The sequence below is a fragment of the Mobula hypostoma genome, chromosome 9 (genome assembly GCF_963921235.1).
Source record: "Mobula hypostoma chromosome 9, sMobHyp1.1, whole genome shotgun sequence".
Lineage (NCBI taxonomy): Eukaryota > Metazoa > Chordata > Chondrichthyes > Myliobatiformes > Myliobatidae > Mobula > Mobula hypostoma.
Genome location: NC_086105.1, coordinates 39325770 through 39345826, shown reverse-complemented (window position 1 = coordinate 39345826; position 20057 = coordinate 39325770). Strand labels below are relative to the sequence as shown.

Genomic DNA, 20057 nt, shown 5'->3' with positions numbered 1-20057 from the left:
TGTTTATATAACTCCTCAGAAGGAGCTATAACATATTCCTTATCAATTTCCTTAATCTTGTCCACAATTACCAACTCCTCCTGCTTCAGCTTCTTCCTCAAAGCAGCAGAATACGAGATAATCTGACCACGAATATAAGCTTTAAAAGTATCCCAAAGAATGTTCACAGAAATATCCTCTGTATAGTTACTTGTAAAAAAAAGATCAATCTGTTCATTCATAAAGTTAACAAAGTCCGAGTCCTGAAGCAACAGCGAATTAAAACGCCATTGTCTATTATTTTGTGTATTGGCCAGAATTTTAATAGAAAGCTTAAGTGGAGCATGATCCAAAATGGTTATAGAGTCATAATCACATTTAATCACTGAAGAAATAAGACGAGAATCAATAAAGAAATAATCAATTCTTGAATAGGAATGGTGAACATGTGAAAAAAAAAGAAAAATCTTTTTCCTGAGGATGCAAAAAACGCCAAGTGTCCGTCGACCCAGAATCAGACCCAGACCCAAGAATGAATTAATCAAAGTTGCAGATTTATTAGGTAAGGTCCGTAGAGGAGCCGAACGGTCCAAAGCTGGAGACAAACAGGTATTAAGATCTCCGCCCCAGATCAATGAAAACTCATTCAAATTCGGGAACTGATTGAATAATGATTTATAAAATTCCGGACAGTCCATATTAGGAGCATAAACATTAACCAAAACTACCTTTTTATTAAATAGTAGACCGCTAACCAATAGAAATCTACCATTTGGATCAGAAATAATTTCATGTTGTATAAAAGTAAATGAGGAGTCTATAAAAATAGAGACGCCTCGAATCTTAGCATTGGAGTTTGAATGAAACTGTTGTCCCTTCCAGAATTAAAAAAAAACGTAGTCTGTCCCCCCTCCGCACATGGGTCTCTTGTAAAAATAAAATTTGTGCTTTAAGTCTCCGGAACACTTTAAAAACTTTTTTCCTTTTAATAGTATGATTAAGACCATTAATATTCCAGGAGACAAAATTAATAACAGACTCCATAAACCCTAAAGTCAACCTGCAACAAGGAGGATTGACGATAGGCTCGACCCACGAACCCGGAAAGGGAACAGAACATACAAGAGATACCGGGAAGAAGAACGCAACCAATATTTCAATAATGTACATAGCCCAAGAAGAAGGAAACTAAAACGAGAAGCCCCTCCCACCACCCCCCACCCCATGACCCCAAGGCTAAATCTAATGCAGACCAGCCCGAAAGAGGCAAGCACTAAAACTACCCCCATGACTTCCGGTATATGCTCCCTAAAAAAAGTGTAAATATAAAAAAGATCAGCTAATTATAAAACAGTAAAAGAATAAAAAAAAAGATAACTCAATTAAAACAAACACATAATATAACAGAGTAAAAGCCAGAAAATATAAAAAAAACTGCAACAAACCCCAGACCCATGAGTAAACAAAACAAAAAAAATGAGATTATTAACATAAACTAGTTATAAAAACCTACAAAACAAAATAGATTTAAAAAAACTACAAAATTTAAGGCCACAAAGGAAATACGTAAAATGACGGTGAGGAAATAACCACCCAGAATCCCCTGGGAAAAAGAAAGAAATGACGCAGTTAAAAAGAAAGTTTAGCAACCATATTAAATAATCAAAAATAAACTTTTCTGCCCATTAGGGCAAAAAAAAAATTAAGACCGAAAAATTCACAACCTCCGATCAACGGAGATAGTTAAAAATTACGATTAAGATGTTGAAGGTGAAAATTGATCCAGATAACTCTGGGCATCCGATGGAGATTCAAAAAAACGGAGGGCTCCATCCAACGTACGAATCCTTAGACGTGCAGGGTAAAGCAGCGCTGGTTTTAAATCCATCTTGTAGAGTTCCGACATCACAGATCTGTAACGAACCCGTTGATCCCGGATTGGTTTACTGAAATCCTCCACGAATCGGAACTTAAGATCCAGAAAATCAATGTAACCTTTAGATCGAACGAAACGAAACAGTTTCTCCTTGTCTTGAAAGTAATGAAAACGTAAAATGACATGTCGAGGTTTATCTGACTTAGGCGAGTATGATGGAACTCTGTGAACACGATCCAATAACGGTAGTTGGTCAGGAAATACAGTAGGAAATGCATCTTTTAAAAGTTGAGAAAAATACTTCATAGGGTTATCAGATTCAACAGTTTCACGCACCCCAATCATTCGAAGATTCTGCCGTCCCATTCTGGATTCTAAGTCAGAGTTTTTAAAGGTCAGAAAGTCGAGTTTCTTCTTCATTACATTAATTGTTTCTTCGATTTTCTCCATCTTGAGCTCACTTTGTTGCGTGGATTTTGAAGATCAGATATAGCCGACTGATGTTCCGTAATAGATATTTGTATCTTCTCGATTGAATCGGCAATTTTCTGGAAACTAGTTGAAATTTCCTCACGAATTAGCTCCGATATAGCTTTCAAAGTCACCGGTGGTTCAGTCGGAGGGAAATCGGTACCTTTCGGTCCACCCGGAGGTTTGCCGTCCTTCCCGTTTTTTTCCATTCTTAGACATAGCAGACCTTAAAAACATCCGATTATCGAAGAGCCCAATTTGTTTCAAAGTATTGTAAAAGTTGATGCCTTAATGGTTAATTAAAATATAGCTGATCATAAGAAGAAAAACTCAGAGGTAATGGAGCGAGTCAAGAACGCGACTTCACTCCATGAGTGCTACCGGAAGTCCCCCTACAAAGATATGTACAGTTAAGTCGATGGTATTTCCAGTTGTGATGTACAGCTGTGAGAGCTGGACTATTAGTAAGGCTGAATCCGAAAGAATCGACAGTTTTGAACTTGAATGCTGGTGGAAAGTGTTAAGAGTTCGTTGGATAACAAGAAGATCCAACAAGTCAATAGTTGAAGAAATACAGCCAGACTGCTCACTAGGAGGCTTGATTATGAGACAACAGCTCAAATATTTTGGCCACATCATGAGAAGACAGGATTCCTTGGAGAAGACTCTCCTGCTAGGGTAAAACAGAAGGTAAAAGAAGGAGAGGATGACAGAGGCTACAATGGATAGATAATGTTACTCAGACAATGCATATGACCTTGGGGGATCTTAGAGAGGCAGTTTCCAACAAGAAGGCTTGGTGTGCCGGAGTCCATGAGGCCATGAAGAGTCAGACTCAACTTAACGACTGAACAACAACAACTGTTCTATGATGGCAGACAGTTACATACAAGATCAGATAGTTGAGGGGGGGTAGAAGAGGCAACCAAAAGTGAGAAGAACTAAGATGAAAAGTAATCTTTGTTCACATTTGATTCACCTTAAGACCTAGGAAGTAAACCCTAGTTGTTTTATCACGGACCTCTTTAATTATCTCTTTGAAACAGTTGACTGTCCCTGTAGGCTTCAAGGTGTCCGCCATCATTCTGGTGCCCAAGAGAACTGGCCTAAACAATTACTGCCCAGTGGCACTGACTTCAACAATTATGAAATGCTTTGATTGTACAAAATCCCACATTCCAGCTACACTAGATCCCTTCCAAGTAACCTACTGCTCAAACTGGTCCACTGATGATGCAATAGCCTCAGCCCTCCTCTCCGTCCTGTCCCACCTAGAAAACGATGCCTCATACACCAGGTGTTGTTCATTGACAGACTTTAGCTCAGCGTTCAACAGGATCATGTCTTAGAGACCAGTGGGTAAACTGTGCTTGTTGGGACTCAGTATCCCTCTCTCTAACTGGATTTTGTACTCCTTGAGAAAAAGATCCCAGTCAGTCCAAGTCGGCAGTATCATCTCAAGCTCCATCACGTTAAGCACTGGTGCCCCCACCATCCCCCATCCAGGGCTGTGTGCTCAGCCTGCTGCAGACCCAAGACTGTACTGTCAGATCCAGCTCAAACCCCAACATCAGATTTGCTGATGATACAACAGTGGTTGGCCTCATCAGCAACAATGAGTCAGCATACAGAGAAGCTTTTCAAATAGTGTGAGAATTACAACTTGAGTCTCAACATGTACACGACAAAAGAGATGATTGTGGACTTCAGGTTAACCCCTCTCCATTGCACATCAATGGATCTGCCACGGAGAGAGTGAAGAGTACAAAGTTTCTTGGTGTACACGTAACAGGTGATCTATCCTGTCCCACAACACCACCTCACTAGTCAAGAAGGCACACCAAGGTCTACAATTTTTGAGGAGATTGAAGTGTGCAAAGCTCCCTACCCCACCCCCATTGAAACAACTTTCTACAAGAGAACTATTGAGAGTGTCCTGTCTGGCTGCATCATTGTTTGGTACGGAAGCTGCAAGACCCTACAGAGAACAGTAAAAACCGGCCTCCCTACCCCTATTTGTGCTATTTACCAAGAGAGCATTGTAAACTAAGGGCCTGAAACATTGTTGAGAATCCTTACCACCCATCCCACAATTTCTTTGACTCACTACTGCATGGAACATACAGAAACATCAGGACTGGGCCTGCCAGACTGGATAACAGGTTCTTCCTTCAGCCCACGAGATTCTGGCCACTGAGGTCTCGTCACTAGGACAGCAAGCTGTTTACCTGTACTGCGCACTACATGCATTTTGAATTATATCTTATTAATTATTTATGGTAATATTTTGTTTTATGTGCTGTGTGTGAAATGTGTTTTTGGGTTCACCGTGATCCAGAGGAACGTTGTTTTATTTGTTTGTATGTACATGCAGATGACAAACTTGGACTTGAACCACTAAGCTCCAATACATTTCAACTTTATACAGATGAAAACTAAAGAAGCAAAACAAAAACATTTCAACTATGTACTGTATATTAGATTGAGAAGCATAGACAGGGTAGACAGTCAATCCTTTTCCCCGGTAAGGTTGAGAAAACAAGGCAGGGTAGGTTTAAGTTCAGAGGTCAGAGGTTTAAGGGGTACTTAATAGGCAAGTTGATTCTACCCCCACACAGAGGTTGATATCAGGAACTTTCTGCCAGTTGAGGTGATGGTGTTAGATACAATTTTTACGTTTGTTTAAATAGCAAGGCCTAGAAGGATATGGTCATAATGTAGGCAACTGGAATTAGGGTAGATGGGCAAAAAGGTTGGCATAAATGTAGAGGGGTGAAGGACCCATTTCTGTGCTGGAAAACTGTGACGATATGACTCCCTATGACACTAACATTTCCAAAATGATAGTTGGCCCTGAATTACTACCCAGGCACACAAAACTTCGAAGAATAATTTACAAGTATACCTGACCATGTAAAATTTTCCATCTTCAACAATGATATTCTTACAAAGAAACCAAACAACTCAAAGCAAGGTTACATATTTAATGTCATTACGTTAAATCAGCTACAAATTAAGGCTGTCTGAGGGCTTGTTTTCATCAAAAGCTACTGGAAGCAAGTTTAAAATGGGCTTCCAATAATAGTTCCAATTATGTGAATGACACAGCAACCCCAATACACAGTTTAAAATTCTCACATCTGTAATTTACTGATGTCTGATGTCATCCTCCACTTGCTGAATGGCATTCCTCAAACCTGGAAGATCTGCAACAATCCACGTCTTGAATCCAAATAACTGCAGATAGGATTAGATCAAGCGAGTGACATTGTGACCAGCCACTTCATCCAAGGCGAGCACACTAAAAACATCATTGAAAAAGCTGGGATGGTACTTGCAGGCTCTAGTACAGTCAGGGCTATAATTCACCTCAAGAATCTGTGGTTGCATAATCGTTTTCCCTGGAAGATAGATACAAATATTTGCTGTGCAGGGTTAAAAAAAACTTTCCAGTTGTATTTTAAGAGAGGTTACAACAATTTTTAAGTTTTGGCAGAATCTATGAATTTCTCCCAATGTACTCTTCTACTCTCTTTCCTGCACCTTCCCAAGACAAAGGTGGTTGTCATTGATACTTTACAGAAGTGGCAGACATAACCCGACTTTGTGTTCAGGTCAGGCAGTGGACCTGTGAACTATCCACACATCCTGATATTAAAAGTAGAACACAGGTCATACCAGTTTTATACTGTAATCAGGCACAGGTTGGCCAGCTGGGTGTAAGGTCGTGTCAGGCAGTTGGCTGGTATCTTGAAATCAGGCAAATGGTGGAGATGTGGCTGAGGAGAAATACCTCTGTTGTAAACTGTGGGGTGCAAACATGCCAATCCTCCACTGCAACACTGCTGCCTACCGAACACATGACGATAGAGGCAAAGTAAATCAGTGCTTACAACTACAGGGGAATTCTGCGATGTACCCACTATTATTCATCTCATCCAACATCACTTCAAAGCACATAACCTATGGTTGGATCTAAAGTACTACAGGATGGCATTAAATTGCAAGAGCTGCTGAACCAATCCAAGCCCTTATTAAGTGCAAGTGTTTATTGTCCAGCAGTCCATACTGGTAGTCAAATGACTAATAAGCTGACTAATTAATACTTCTCACTCAGTCCAGCGACACAGCAAGCTGGTGCTGTGACTGATAGAGTAGGTCTAGGTAAACAAGCATTGCAGAAGTACAACCATTCACAATGAGGAGTGGCTAAGTGTAGCTTTTTAACAAACAACAACAAAAAAACCTCCATGGTTAAGTAAGCTATATTTCAAGAGTGTAAAAGTGGTGTGTGTGCTTTGTATTACTGGTCACATCAAGATAGCTTGGTACTATGGGGCAGCTAGCAGAGCTGCTTCCTCAGAGCTCCAAATATCTGTGTTGATTCATCACCTTGAGGGCTCTCTGTGTGGAGTTTACATGTGCTCTGCTTTCCTCCTACAACCCAAAGGCGTGTGGGTTGCTCAGTTGATGGGACACTGGAAATTATCCTTCAGGTATATGGAAGGTAGAGCGTGTGGGGAGTTGATGAGAAATGTGGGTGAATAAAGAGGGTGCTTGCTGTCTGTGCAGAATCTATGGGATGCAAGGCTGTTTAAACGCTGTATGGTTCAGTGTTTTCTCTACCTGAAGGACCAGAGCACGATTCTCTACATCCTGCTTTTGGCTGTAACAATGATATCCTCAAAAAAGACTTACCACCACCATTAGTATCCCACTTCAGCATGAGGTCAATAGCGTATATCGCTCGAGATGATGGATAATTGTAGATACCAAAGGGGGCAGGTTTAGCAGTGGCGACTTGAAATAGTTCAACAAACGATTTAAATATTTCCTCCTGCAAGCAAAGTGATAATAAAACAAACATTTCAATAAGAAAAATAAAACATAACTTAGACTTTGCTCAGATAATCTCAGAGACCATTTCCTTAACAGCTCCGCAACATTCAATACAGCGAGTGGAAATTTTCTGGGAGAGTCTGACATCATGTGGCCTGCTTTATAGTTGATCTGTAACTGCAACACATCAGTTCAAAGCATGTTTTACCTTGCACGTTACTGGAAGTGCAAGCTGATATGTGGTGCAGACTGTGAGCTCAGTGAACTGGGAAAGGGAGCATTGTATCTGCAAATAAAGGGCTGGAAAACTGGCAGAGGAAAGACTGAAGTCGGATTGAGGGGGGGGCAGGCGATTTGAAATCAGATCTAAAATGGAAAAATAAAGACGTGTTAGTGTGAGTGGTGGTTGGAGCAGGGAGGAGCATGCAATTTTATTACTTGATATATTCAATATCTCCCTTAATCAGTTCATTAAGGAATGGAAGACATCATAATTGTTCATTACTCTCAGAGTATTGACTAGCCCATATTAATAATGGCCCACTTTAGAGCCATATAAGCATACAACACAATGACAGGCTCATTCAACCCACCTTATCCAGGCAGACCATTACCCATGCACATCCTATTTCCTCGTATTAGGCCTGCATCTCTCCACTTCCTATCCGAGTGCTTGTACCCACTATTTCCTCTGTCAGCAGGTTTCAGGTAATCTCTGCTGTGTGGAAAATCTTACCCCTTAAATATCCTTTTAACTTCTCCCCTCTCACCTTAAACGTGTGTCTTCTAATTCTAGCGTACGCTGTCCCAGTAAAATGATTCTGAAATCTCCTCATAATAACTTCCACACCAAGGGTTCCCAAACTTCTTTATTCCATGGAGCCTTACCCTTAACTAAGGAATCGTTGACCCCAGGTTGGAAACCCCTGCTCTACATGGTCATCCCTCAGCTTCCTATGTTCCAGTGAGAATAAACCTAATCCATCCAAGGCATTATCCTGGTGAATTGTCTCTGCGCTCTCTCTATTACCACATCATTTCTGTAGTGTGGCAACCAGAACTATGCACAATACTCCAACTTGCACCTCAAAGTCTCTCTGTACGTCAATGAGACCTTAAGACACTGAGCAGAATTAGGTCATTCAGCTGCTGCGCCTGCTCCACCATTTGATAATGACCGATTATTTGCCTTCTCTGTCACATTCTACCTTCTCCCCATAACCTTTGACACCCTTACTAATCAAGAACCTCCACTTTAAATACTGTATACCCAAATACCTGGCCTCCACTGCTGTTTAGGGCACTGATCCACCACGTTCTGGAGAAAGAAAATCCTCCTCCTCCCTGTTCAAAATGCTCCTAAGAGCCCTATCATTTACCTTCCTGGCAGGCTTATTAGCCAATTAATGTGCAGATGCAGCCATTTCACAAAAAGTTCAGGGGATGAGGTTTAAGAAGGAGTAAAGATATTATATTTGCATTCAACAAACCCATGGTATTTTACATATCAAGCTGCTTCATTCCTCAATGCAAACTGCAGACCAGTTTGCTTATGGATAATGTCACACGTCACTAACATGCAGACTTTTTAGCAAATTCCAACCAAGCGTGATAGATATCCATCAAAAAGACTAGTTTGGACAGGATAAAGAGATGTTGTATTCACAAGTGGATCCAGGATCACGGATCTCCCACAATGATGATCTGCTACCAAAGTGAGTTATTTACCCCAGTCTGTCCTGTAACAGAATGCTTGATACAGAGTTTGATTAAAATGCTTTTATGGCTTGTCCTCAGAATGACATTTCCTCCTCTTGGAAAAAGAGGCCAACAATCAAGGTGAATAGCAGCCTCCTGTTATTGAATTGCTCTTTGAAGGGTTCTCAGTTATAATTTGTAACTGAGTATGACAGAGTTAATGACTGCAAGAATAACACAGGCTTGTGCACTCAGTTATCTCTGGCAGCATTGATCATAGGGAGCTGGATATCACCCTGCCAAACTACAAATTCATCAACCAAAGTGAGGCGGTGTCCCTTGAAGGCCACATCAAACAACTGTAATTAAGCAAATAAATTGCAATCAATTTTAATTAACCGATTTAATGAGTTTGCTTCTTATCAAACTAATTGTGCCATATAGATGATTATTAACATACAATGAAATATCTAACTTTTAAAAAAAGTATGAAAATTGTAGTCAACCTTATCATAGAGGATGAAGGAGGTATATATTGCTATGGTGCCTTATCAGTATACAACTATTTTTTTTTAAAAGCATCTTAGGCTACCAAGAAATATAGTCTTGGTGTCATAACAGCCACAATCACATCACTGCGACTTGAAATGGAATCTTCATTTCTTTTTCTAAAGTACTGTATTATGGTCAGTTAGGCAATGGAAAATGATTGTTTAAAAATAATCAGATGGAACGTCCAAGATGACCACAACCTGTTGTAGGTTTTGGAGGCTTGCATGCCTCGATGACCCAGAGAGCTATGTTGGCTGGAGTCAGGGCTTTATGCTTTGACTCTTGGTAGGGGCACCCACGCCAAGCACGTCAAAGGGTAGAGGCCAGACTGAGTGGTCCACCAGTCCTCCAGGTTTAGGGCTTCAGCTCAGGGCTAACAACCCTGACTGGTAAAACAAAATTGTTATGGAAACAGCAATGAAGAATCCTTCTACATCTGTGTGCAACGCTACTCCTGAGACTCTACCTGGGACTTGCACGACTGATAGTAATGAAAAACGAGCTAGTGACACAGTGAAAGAAACCCTGAACCTGCCAGAGATGGAGGACCTTCACTACTGCCCTAAATGCCAGCAGTATGACAGGGTAGTAGACAATTAGATGGAAATCAATCGAACACTACACTGGCAATCTCTGACAGTCTCTGCTTTCACTGTTCAGTACCTCTGCCTGCAAGTAGTGGTGCTTTTTGGCCAAACTAAAAATTCAAAGTCCTAGTTTAAAGTTATCTGTAACATCACAAGTTATTTGTGCTGCTTCCAGCATCTAAATCCGTGATTGCATCCAAGACTGCTTGCAGTGAGACAATCAGACACCAAGGATTGGGAGAAAGGGGTTAACTTGAATATCATGTTGAAAAATAGTAAGGAAAGAAGAAGAAAATCAGACCTGCCTGAACAGCTGAGCTGTAAGGGCTGGCTTTACAAATAAGGAATAGACTTCCCCACTGGAATACTCTGCCTGGCAACTAAGGTATGGTTCAGTACAAGTTCATATTGAGCAGGAAAGTACATATGAGATATCGGAAAAATTTAATAGTCCTATTGGCATAGTCAGGAAAGGAATAGCTACGGGTGTGAGATTGTAATGAGCCACAAAACTTGTTACCAAAACAATTAACTCTGTAGGAATGCAGGTGGATGGGTGGTCACCCAAGGAAATGTTGCTCCCCAACAGGAAAGTTGGGTTCAAGCAAGCTTTGAAGGGATGTGGTTAATATCGGAGTACTAATAGATTGGTGGAATTAAAGAGGCAATTTGCTATGATGAGATGCTGACTGGGGGTAGGAATCTCCAAAGCAGATTATCCACCTTGCTTTGGATTGGAATTTACTTCTGTACATTGATAAAATTGTGGCTCATTATCTCCAAAAAGTGCCATGATTTATATAAGGGGGAAGTGAGTGTGACTCTCACTCAAGGTACCTGGGTCCCCTCCATTCTGCAGATGAAAGGTCTATCATTAATACTTCTCTGAATGACCCAAATGTGGACCTGACTGTGTTTCTTTTCATTCTAATTCAAAGTCCCTGGTCTTTACTGCCAACACCAGCAGACAAATTGTTTATCTGGCAATGAATAGCTTCAGCCTCACCACTAAGCTCAATTGGTCACAATCTCCATTGCTATCATCTACTCCAATCTAACACTGGAATAGAAAGATAATCCCTAATTTTTTCTTGGCTGTCTTCTTAAACCTCCACCCCACTGTCCCTTCTAGCCTCATCCCAACAATCCAAACAGCTAATCAATTTATTTATCATAGATTGTGACTTTGTGCTCAGATGTCTTAATTTAACCATAAGAAATCTGAAACGATAGAATGTGTAATATGTTTCATCTATGCACAGCATACGAAACATGTTCAAAGATAATAGGAAGGAGCCTAAGAAGGAAATTAGGAGAGCCAGAAGGGGCCATGAGAAGGCCTTGGCGGGCAGGATTAAGGAAAACCCCAAGGCATTCTACAAGTATGTGAAGAGCAAGAGGATAAGACATGAAAGAATAGGACCTATCAAGTATGACAGTGGGAAAGTATGTATGGAACCGGAGAAAATAGCAGAGGTACTTAATGAATACTTTACTTCAGTATTCACTATGGAAAAGGATCTTGGTGATTGTAGTGATGACTTGCAGCAGACTGAAAAGCTTGAGCATGTAGATAGTAAGAAAGAGGATGTGCTAGAGCTTTTGGAAAGCATCAAGTTGGATAAGTCGCCGAGACCGGATGAGATGTACCCCAGGCTTCTGTGGGAGGTGAGGGAGGAGATTGCTGAGCCTCTGGCGATGATCTTTGCATCATCAATGGGGACGGGAGAGGTTCCGGAGGATTGGAGGGTTGTGAATGTTGTCCTTTTATTCAAGAAAGGGAGATAGCCCAGGAAAATATAGACCAGTGAGTCTTAGCTCAGTGGTTGGTAAGTTGATGGAGAAGGTCCTGAGAGGCAGGATTTATGAACATTTGGAGAGGTATAATATGATTAGGAATAGTCAACACGGCTTTGTCAAGGGCAGGTCGTGCCTTACGAGCCTGATTGAGTTTTTTGAGGATGTGAATAAACACATTAATGAAGGAAGAGCAGTATAGTGTATATGGATTTCAGCAAGACATTTGATAAGGTACCCCATGCAAGACTTATTAAGAAAATAAGGAGGCATGGGATCCAATGGGACATTGCTTTGTGGATCCAGAACTGGCTTGCCCACAGAAGGCAAAAAGTGGTTGTAGACGGGTCATATTCTGCATGGAGGTTGGTCACCAGTGGAATGCCTCAGGGATCTGTTCTGGGACCCTTAATCTTCATGATTTTTATAAATGACCTGGATCAGGAAGCGGAAGGGTGGGTTAGTAAGTTTGCTGATGACACAAAAGTTGGAGGTGTTGTGGATAGTGCGGAGGGCTGTTAGAGGTTACAGCAGGGCTTCGTTAGGATGCAAAACTGGGCTGAGAAGTGGCAGATGGAGTTCAACCCAGATAAGTGTGAAGTGGTTCATTTTGGTAGGTCAAATATGATGGCAGAATATAGTATTAACGGTAAAACTCAGCAGTGTGGAGGATCAGAGGGATCTTGGGGTCCGAGTCCATAGGACACTCAAAGCAGCTGCGCAGGGTCACTCTGTGGTTAAGAAGGCGTACAGTGTATTGGCCTTCCTCAATCGTGGAATTGAATTTAGGAGCCGAGAGGTAATATTGCAGCTATATCGGACCCTGGTCAGACCCCACTTGGAGTACTGTGCTCAGTTCCGGTCGCCTCACTACAGGAAGGATGTGGAAGCCACAGGAAGGGTGCAGAGGATTTACAAGGATGTTGCCTGGATTGGGGAGCATGCCTTATGAGAATAGGTTGAGTGAACTCGGCCTTTTCTCCTTGGAGCGACAGAGGATGAGAGGTGACCTGATAAAGGTGTATAAGATGATGAGAGGCATTGATCATGTGGATAGTCAGAGGCTTTTTCCCAGGGCTGAAATGGTTGCCACAAGAGGACACAGGTTTAAGGTGCTGGGGAGTCGGTACAGAGGAGATGTCAGGGGTAAGTTTTTTACCCAGAGACTGGTGAGTGCGTGGAATGGGCTGCCGGCAACGGTGGTGGAGGATATGATTGGGTCTTTTAAGAGACTTTTGGATGGGTACATGAAGCTTAGAAAAATAAAGGGCTATAGGTAAGCCTAGTAATTTCTAAGGTAGGGACACGTTCAGCACAACTTTGTGGGTCAAAGGGCCTGTATTGTGCTGTAGGTTTTCTACGTTTCTATGTTAAAAGGTTAATGGAAGATTAGTCTTCAACTCAAGGTCAGTGAGAATTAGTGGCAGAATATAAATGATTACAAGTTGTGTCTCAGTTGTACAGAGCCAGAATCAGATCTCAGGAGGCATTACATTCAGTTCTGGGCTCTGTAATATTGTTCCTCCCCAGCTTACAAACACCCAACTTATGTAGTTCACAGCATCCAATTTACATATAGCTTGCATACAGAAATGAGCGTTTGGGAGACCAGTGGATTTTGCTAGCAGCTGCTGCACTACAGGCATCATCTGTCTTGTGGGAATTCAGTTCCCGCAGCATAGCCTAGCAATTACTGGCTGCAGACAGCACGGATCTAGAACGATAACACAGCTTAAAAAAAAGTAAATAAATCGCATAAACTTGAATAGCACTGTTTAGCTTTTAAGGCTGAGGGATAAATTATTTGAACCTTTTTCAATTATACCTATCGGATTTAATTTACCCCACTGGGGAAGCTGCATTTGTAGAGCTGGACCAATCCGAATGAAATTTGAAGACACCCCCTCACAAAACACAGTGAAAATCTGAAACCTTTTTCAAAAAAGACCTGTGGGTGATGGGTCAAATGATATTTTCAATACAGAGTGTAGTAGATGTTTGATAGGTAAAGATATCAAGAAATATAGATCAATGGCAAGGAGTCCAGGTACAGATTTAACACGGCATAAAAACCCAAGGGGCCAGGTGAACTCCTACTCCTGTTATACACACAAAATGTTGGAAGAACTCAGAAAGCTCGGCAGCATAAAAAACAAGTAATTATGCTGCCTGGCCTGCTGAGTTCTTCCAGCATTTTGTGTGTATTACTTTGATTTCCAGCATCTGCAGATTTTCTCTTGCTTGTGATCGTACTCCTGTTCCCCATTCCTTTAAGCTTGGGACTGCTGTCCTTGTAATGTGATCTTGCATTCAGTTTGAAATAAATATAGAGCAGATTGGTGGGGACAAAAATCAAGAAACAATTGGCATTCATTCAAGAAAATGTCAAGGCATGATTGCTACAGAGATATGATTAAAATAAATTGAAAAATCAGAGCTTAGGGTTCAATAGCAATGACCTTGGACATTAAGAGGGGAGGGGAGAAGGGAAGTGCAGAGGGAATTATTGTCCGAAGGTTTAGATGGTTGGAGCCACAGGTTGAAATGGTGGGATGGACCTCAGGAAGCAGAAAAGGTCAGAAATGGAGGAACAGATTTGCAGAGGTTTATTCAGTAGGCTCAAGAGCGGAAAGGGAAGTTATTACGAAGCAAATGAAAAGAAGTGGAGAAATAAGCATTGCAAATTGTGGATGGGAGATGATGGCATGTGACTCCTGGAATAGGATGGAAGGAAGTTTAGGATTTTGAATTTCTTGGAAGATAGACAATCAATCAGAAGAAAACTGGCACTCTCAAGTCTACTTCACACAAACATGAAAAAAATCACAAGCTGCAAACACCAAAGAAAATTGATAGGCAAAACAAAGATAAAGAAAGAATCTTCTAGAAAAGGAAGAAACCAATTGGTATTTTGCATTTGAATTGGCTCTTTTACAAGAGTTGAACAATTTAGCACATCAGCTCACCTTTCTCTTCCATTATCCTTAAAACAAATGGCCATCTTGCAATACCTGTCCAATCGACTAACTTTTAAATGTTCTATGGGGCTGAATAGCAAAGAGTGGTGGGGAAAAATGAGAGGATAGAGCAAGGTAAAGAGGTACTGAAAAACAGACCTGGGGTGAAAGGTATCAGAGAAAGTATGAGATGGACAAATTGAAAGGGTACCAAAAAAATGCAGGAGTTCTATTACAGAAGGGAGTTAGAGAAGTTTTGGGAATAGAAACAGCGCAAGAAACAGAGGAGGAGAGCATGAGAGAAAAAACAAAAAGCAGAGAAAAAGGAGACGAGACAACAAAGGAGGACATTAGGAAGAGAGAAAGAGGGGAAGATGCAGAAACATGTAAAATAATGAGCATGCAGGTGAGGGGGAGGGAGAGCCCAAACACAAAGAACAGTAAGCTACATGTTAACTAAATAAGCTTGTATGAAATGTATTTTTGCCCATATGAGCTCAACTTAAAAAATGGTAGAGATCACTGACCTCGTGTGTCAAACCTCAATACAACTTTGTCCTTAACCAATACAGTCAGCCAACCTGTCTTTTGATTTCTCTAATCATTCCCAATGCATTGTATCTTCTGTTGTAGCCCCGTAACCACATGGCTAAATATGCCACTAACTTGTAACATCTCATATTAACATCTTGCTGGCTGGCTTTGATGTTTTCTGCAGAAGGATTTGGGCAGATTAGGAAAATGGGTAAAGAAGTGGCAAATGGAGTAAAGTGTAGGGAAGTGTATGATCGTGCACTCTGGTAGAACGAATAAAGGCATAGACTACTTCCTAAGTGGGGAGCAAATTCAGAAATCAGAGGTGCAAAGGGACTTGGGAGTCCTAGTGCAGGATTCCAAGGTTAACGCAGATTGAGTTGGTAGTAAGGGAGGCAAAAGAAATGTCGGCATTCATTTTGAAAGGATTAGAATATCAAAGCAAAGATGTTATGCGGAGGCTTTATAAGGCATTCGTCTGACTGCACTTAGAAGAAAGGATGTGCTTGCATTGGAGAGAATCCAGTGGAGGTTCACAAGAATGATCCTGAGAATACAAGGATTAATGTATGAGGAACATCTGATGGTTGTGGGGCTGTACTTGCTAGAATCTAGAAAAAAAGATGGAAGAATCTCATTGAAACATACTGAATATTGAAAGGCCTAGATAGACATGGCGGATGTTTCCTATAGTGGGGGGAATCTAGGAATCGAGGGAATAGCCCGAGAATACAAGGATGTCCCTTTAGAACAAAGATGAGGAGAAATTTCTTTAGCCAGAGGGTGGCGAATCTGTAGAATTCATTGCCATATACAGCTGTTGAGTCATTGGGTATATTTAACGTTGATAGGTTCTGGATTAGCAAGGATATCAAAGATTATGGGGAGAAGGGAGGACAATGGGGTTGAAAAGGATAATATATCAGGCATGATGGAATGGCAGATAAGACTTGGTGGGTCAAATGACCTAACTCCGGTCTTATGGTCTTGTCCAACATTAAATTCCTCCTAGCAACAAACATCAAAGTTGCTGGTGAACACAGCAGGCCGGGCAGCATCTCTAGGAAGAGGTACAGTCGACGTTTCAGTCGACCACATTAAATTCCTCCTACTGCTCCATCCTTGTGACTTTGATGTCTGCCACTCCGTTTCCTCACACCATCATCCTTCCGCTCTATACCTCCAGTGCCTAGTTTTCTGGCAAACTGCTGATAGCCTGTGTCAAGGCAATGCAAGATAATTGATTCCAGCACTGTACAGTTGCAACCCACTTAGTTTCTACAAGTCTCCATTTGCTCAAACATCCTTTGGTCTCAGAGTCTCAGCCCTCCGTCTGGACACAAATTGTTTCGTACTCTGTCCAGTGGTGACATTCCTGATGTTGGTAATCAGAAGTTTAAATTGCTTCTACTACAACCAAAACACAATTCATTTATTTCAGAAACAGAGCACTATAAAAGTTTATCGACGTAATTACTGAAGCTTACCTCAATACTTGTCCATGCATACTTGGGATATTGCTTCTCAAACATTGGTATGAACTCATTGTAGTGAATCTGTAGATAATTAACCAAAGCACAGGCACAATGAAAGAAACATATTGAAACCACAGAGAAAATCCTACTTTGTATGTTCACTTTCACTAAGGGCAATCCATTAAATTAAAACAGATCAAATTCTTTAGCACGGTGTTAATCTTTGATTAAATTCATAAATTTTCAGTAACATGACATTTAATGTTTCAATGTACAGGAAATTTTAACCAAAAGCTCTAAATTTCCAGTGTTGACAGAAAGTCATCATCAGAAATAAACCCAGAAAATAACAAAAGTACCGTATCACTAACAGAGAACCAAAACACACCCAGCATAAAGCACAATCCCTAGCCATTTGAGAGGTGTTTCCTTCTCTGCTGCGAGTCCAAAAATCTCTGCACCTCAGCAAGGTGGGACCATAAGGATACCAGCAGCCTGCTCACCTTCTACCATCAGGGAAGAGGTACAGGAGCCTGAAGACCCGACTCAGCTTTTTAGAAACAGCTAAAACGATGAACAGTAACTTGCTATTTTATTGCTACAGTGGGCAAGCTGTTCGCATAATGCTACAGCAGCGCCAGTGACAGAGTTCAATTCTGCTGCTGTGTGTGAGGAGTTTGTACATTCTCCCCTGTCAATGCGAAGGTTTCCTCTGAGTGTTCTAGTTTCCTCTCACATTCCAAAAAGATAGTAGTCTAATTGGTCACACTGGGCAGTACCAGGCTCATTGGGCTGGAAGTGCCTGTAATTGTGATGTAGCTCTAAATAAAATTAATTCCTCTTTTGCACTAGTTTCTTTTTATAACTTACAGTAGCTTTTATTCTGCACTGTACAGCTTCCACAAAACAACAAATTTTATGACATATGTCAGGGATAAAAACCCGATTCTGATGCTGACCTTCTTTTCAAGGCCAATTTAACCTTGGCCATTAAATGCCTCCCTTGCCAGAGATATCCACATATCACCAATGGGAAGCAGTACAACTGAGGGAGCTATGGGTGGGAGGCATCTATCAGCTGTCAGCAGTTAAGCACTGGAAAGCCCACTGCAACAATAGAAAAAGTCAAAGGAGCAAGAAAAATCCAAGATTAATTTATGATTTGCAGAAGTTGATAGCACAGTTAATGAAACTCTCATGATTAGAGAGAGAGCAGCCAGCATCACAAATTACCAGTGAAACAAAAAATTAAGATAGTTTGAAGGAAGGAAGAGAACAGCAATGTTCAGCAAGTACGACAAAACGCAGGTCCTTTAGATCTGAATGGTGAATTGAATTAGATTTGGGCAGATGAGGAAATTGGAATTGGCAAGGAAGAATACTAACAATTGAAGTACCATTGAGGGGAGAGGAAGAGGGCATACACACAATGGGGACGGGGGCGGGGGGGGGGGGAACCCTATAAACATCCAGATCTGCATCGTGATTCCAGCAAATCTCCAAAACATGCAAAAAGTTCAGCTTGAAAACCTCATACTTCATATGGAGCTCTGATATTGACTCTATCCATGAACCCACTCCACCACCGCTACGTTTATATCAGCTACTCCTCTCCACAGCCCCTCAGCATCCTCCATTCCCCATGCACTGCTTCTATGCTTACACCCCATACCTCATATCTACACTGATATACCTGTCACTGTTCTACTGTGTTTCCTAAAGGTCACTTTATATACATACAGTCTAGGTATACAAGCTAATTTTAATGTATACTAGACAACGGGGGTGACCCGTTGGGGCACCCTTTGAGAGAAGGGTGGTGCAGTCTAATGTGACCAGAATGAACATTAAGTTTTACTGAATGTTACTGGTATCGCTTTGCTTTGGAAACTGAAGTAGAAAACCTCAGTTTATTAAAGAAGAACGATGCGTAGCAAAGCAAATATAGCTCCTCCTCGTTTAACGAAGGACACTTTTGATGGCATCATTTCTGGTTTATCTGCCACCCTTGTGCCTCTCGTTGTCATTCTGGAGACATGCAGCCCTTTCATCCCCCATCTCTTAATCTCTTCTGCTGTTTGTTGTTTGTCTCTGATCCTGGAGACGTACATGCCTCTCCTCCTGTCTCTTCTTCTCTCATCTTTTTTTCTCCAGACTCTTTGATCCCGGAGTTGTGCGGCCCTGGCCTCATCCGATTCTTGTTCTCTCCTTTCCCAACGACGTTTGGCATCATCTCTTGACCATAATGTCCCCTTTCCCTTTCCACGCGGCATAATTAAGCTGACCATTTATTTTTAACCTAATGCTGGATATAAGATACGAAGCAGTAACACCAAAGGATGCTGATTATTCTTGATGATGTGGTTGGCGCTCTCCTAAATGGACGTGATATAGTCACCACTGTCCTTTGACTGCAGCAAAGGGTTTTATGAGTGTCTCGAAGTACGTCATTACAATAAGATTTAAATATCTCTTATTGATGTGTGGTGTGGTGCTGAGACTGACCATGCGCATGTGTCAGGCTGTTGCGTCCCGATTTCCATGATGGCGGATCGGCTCCCGGGTTAAAAGGGAGCCTGATGATTTTTGCAAATGAGCAATTTTATACGAATAAATAACCCTGAACTTTGCGTGCATTCTGTAAGTTAGCACATTTTAATTTGATTTAGCCAAAAAAAGTGCCGCTGTAATGCACCGCTTGCGCTAATTGGAGGTCACAGACAGACAGAGCTTCAGAGATTTAGTAGTATATAGATATGGCCACATATATAATGTACATTGTACTTTACAGGATTGCTTTTATATTTATATTTATTGTGTTGTTATTTTAATGCTTCATCAGATCTGGATCAATCATTTTGTTCTTATTTTACATTTGTGTACTGAAGAATGACAATAAACAATCTTGAATCTTGAACTAATTAATAGAACCTGGTCAGAAAGCAAGGTTGAACCACTGGCTGTAAAGCTAATCAGGATATACAACTTCTAATTTCAATACTACGTTGTATGTTTAAACGTGGCATTCCACAGGGTTTATAAAACCATTTGGAAGATCAAGGCCCAGAGAGAGGTAAAATGATCTGGAACTACAAACAGGTCACATACCCTTATAATTCTGTGAAGCACCTTGATGGATTGGCAAGCTGGGCCATAAGATGGAGACCCCCAAACTGGCTTGATTGTAATAGTTAGGCTACTGAATCATTCTCTGGGGAACTCCAGGTTTATTAGAAGCGATTTATGAGGGAAAAGCGCTTTTCTTCTTGGACATACTCCACTCAAATTAGGC

At 41.2% G+C, this 20057-nt stretch overlaps 1 protein-coding gene across 1 annotated transcript in view; it reads right to left on the bottom strand.

Annotated features, from left to right (window-relative positions):
* Window positions 1-5296: 5296 nt before the first annotated feature.
* Window positions 5297-20057, bottom strand: part of ttll12 (tubulin tyrosine ligase-like family, member 12) — a 39168-nt gene continuing 24407 nt past the window's right edge. The window contains exons 12-14 of the mRNA XM_063058119.1: window positions 16778-16846; window positions 7025-7163; window positions 5297-5727 (exon numbers count right to left, since the gene is read on the bottom strand). Coding sequence (XP_062914189.1) covers window positions 5576-5727; window positions 7025-7163; window positions 16778-16846 — 360 coding nt within the window. The 3' untranslated portion in view covers window positions 5297-5575. The remainder of the gene's footprint in view (window positions 5728-7024; window positions 7164-16777; window positions 16847-20057) is intronic.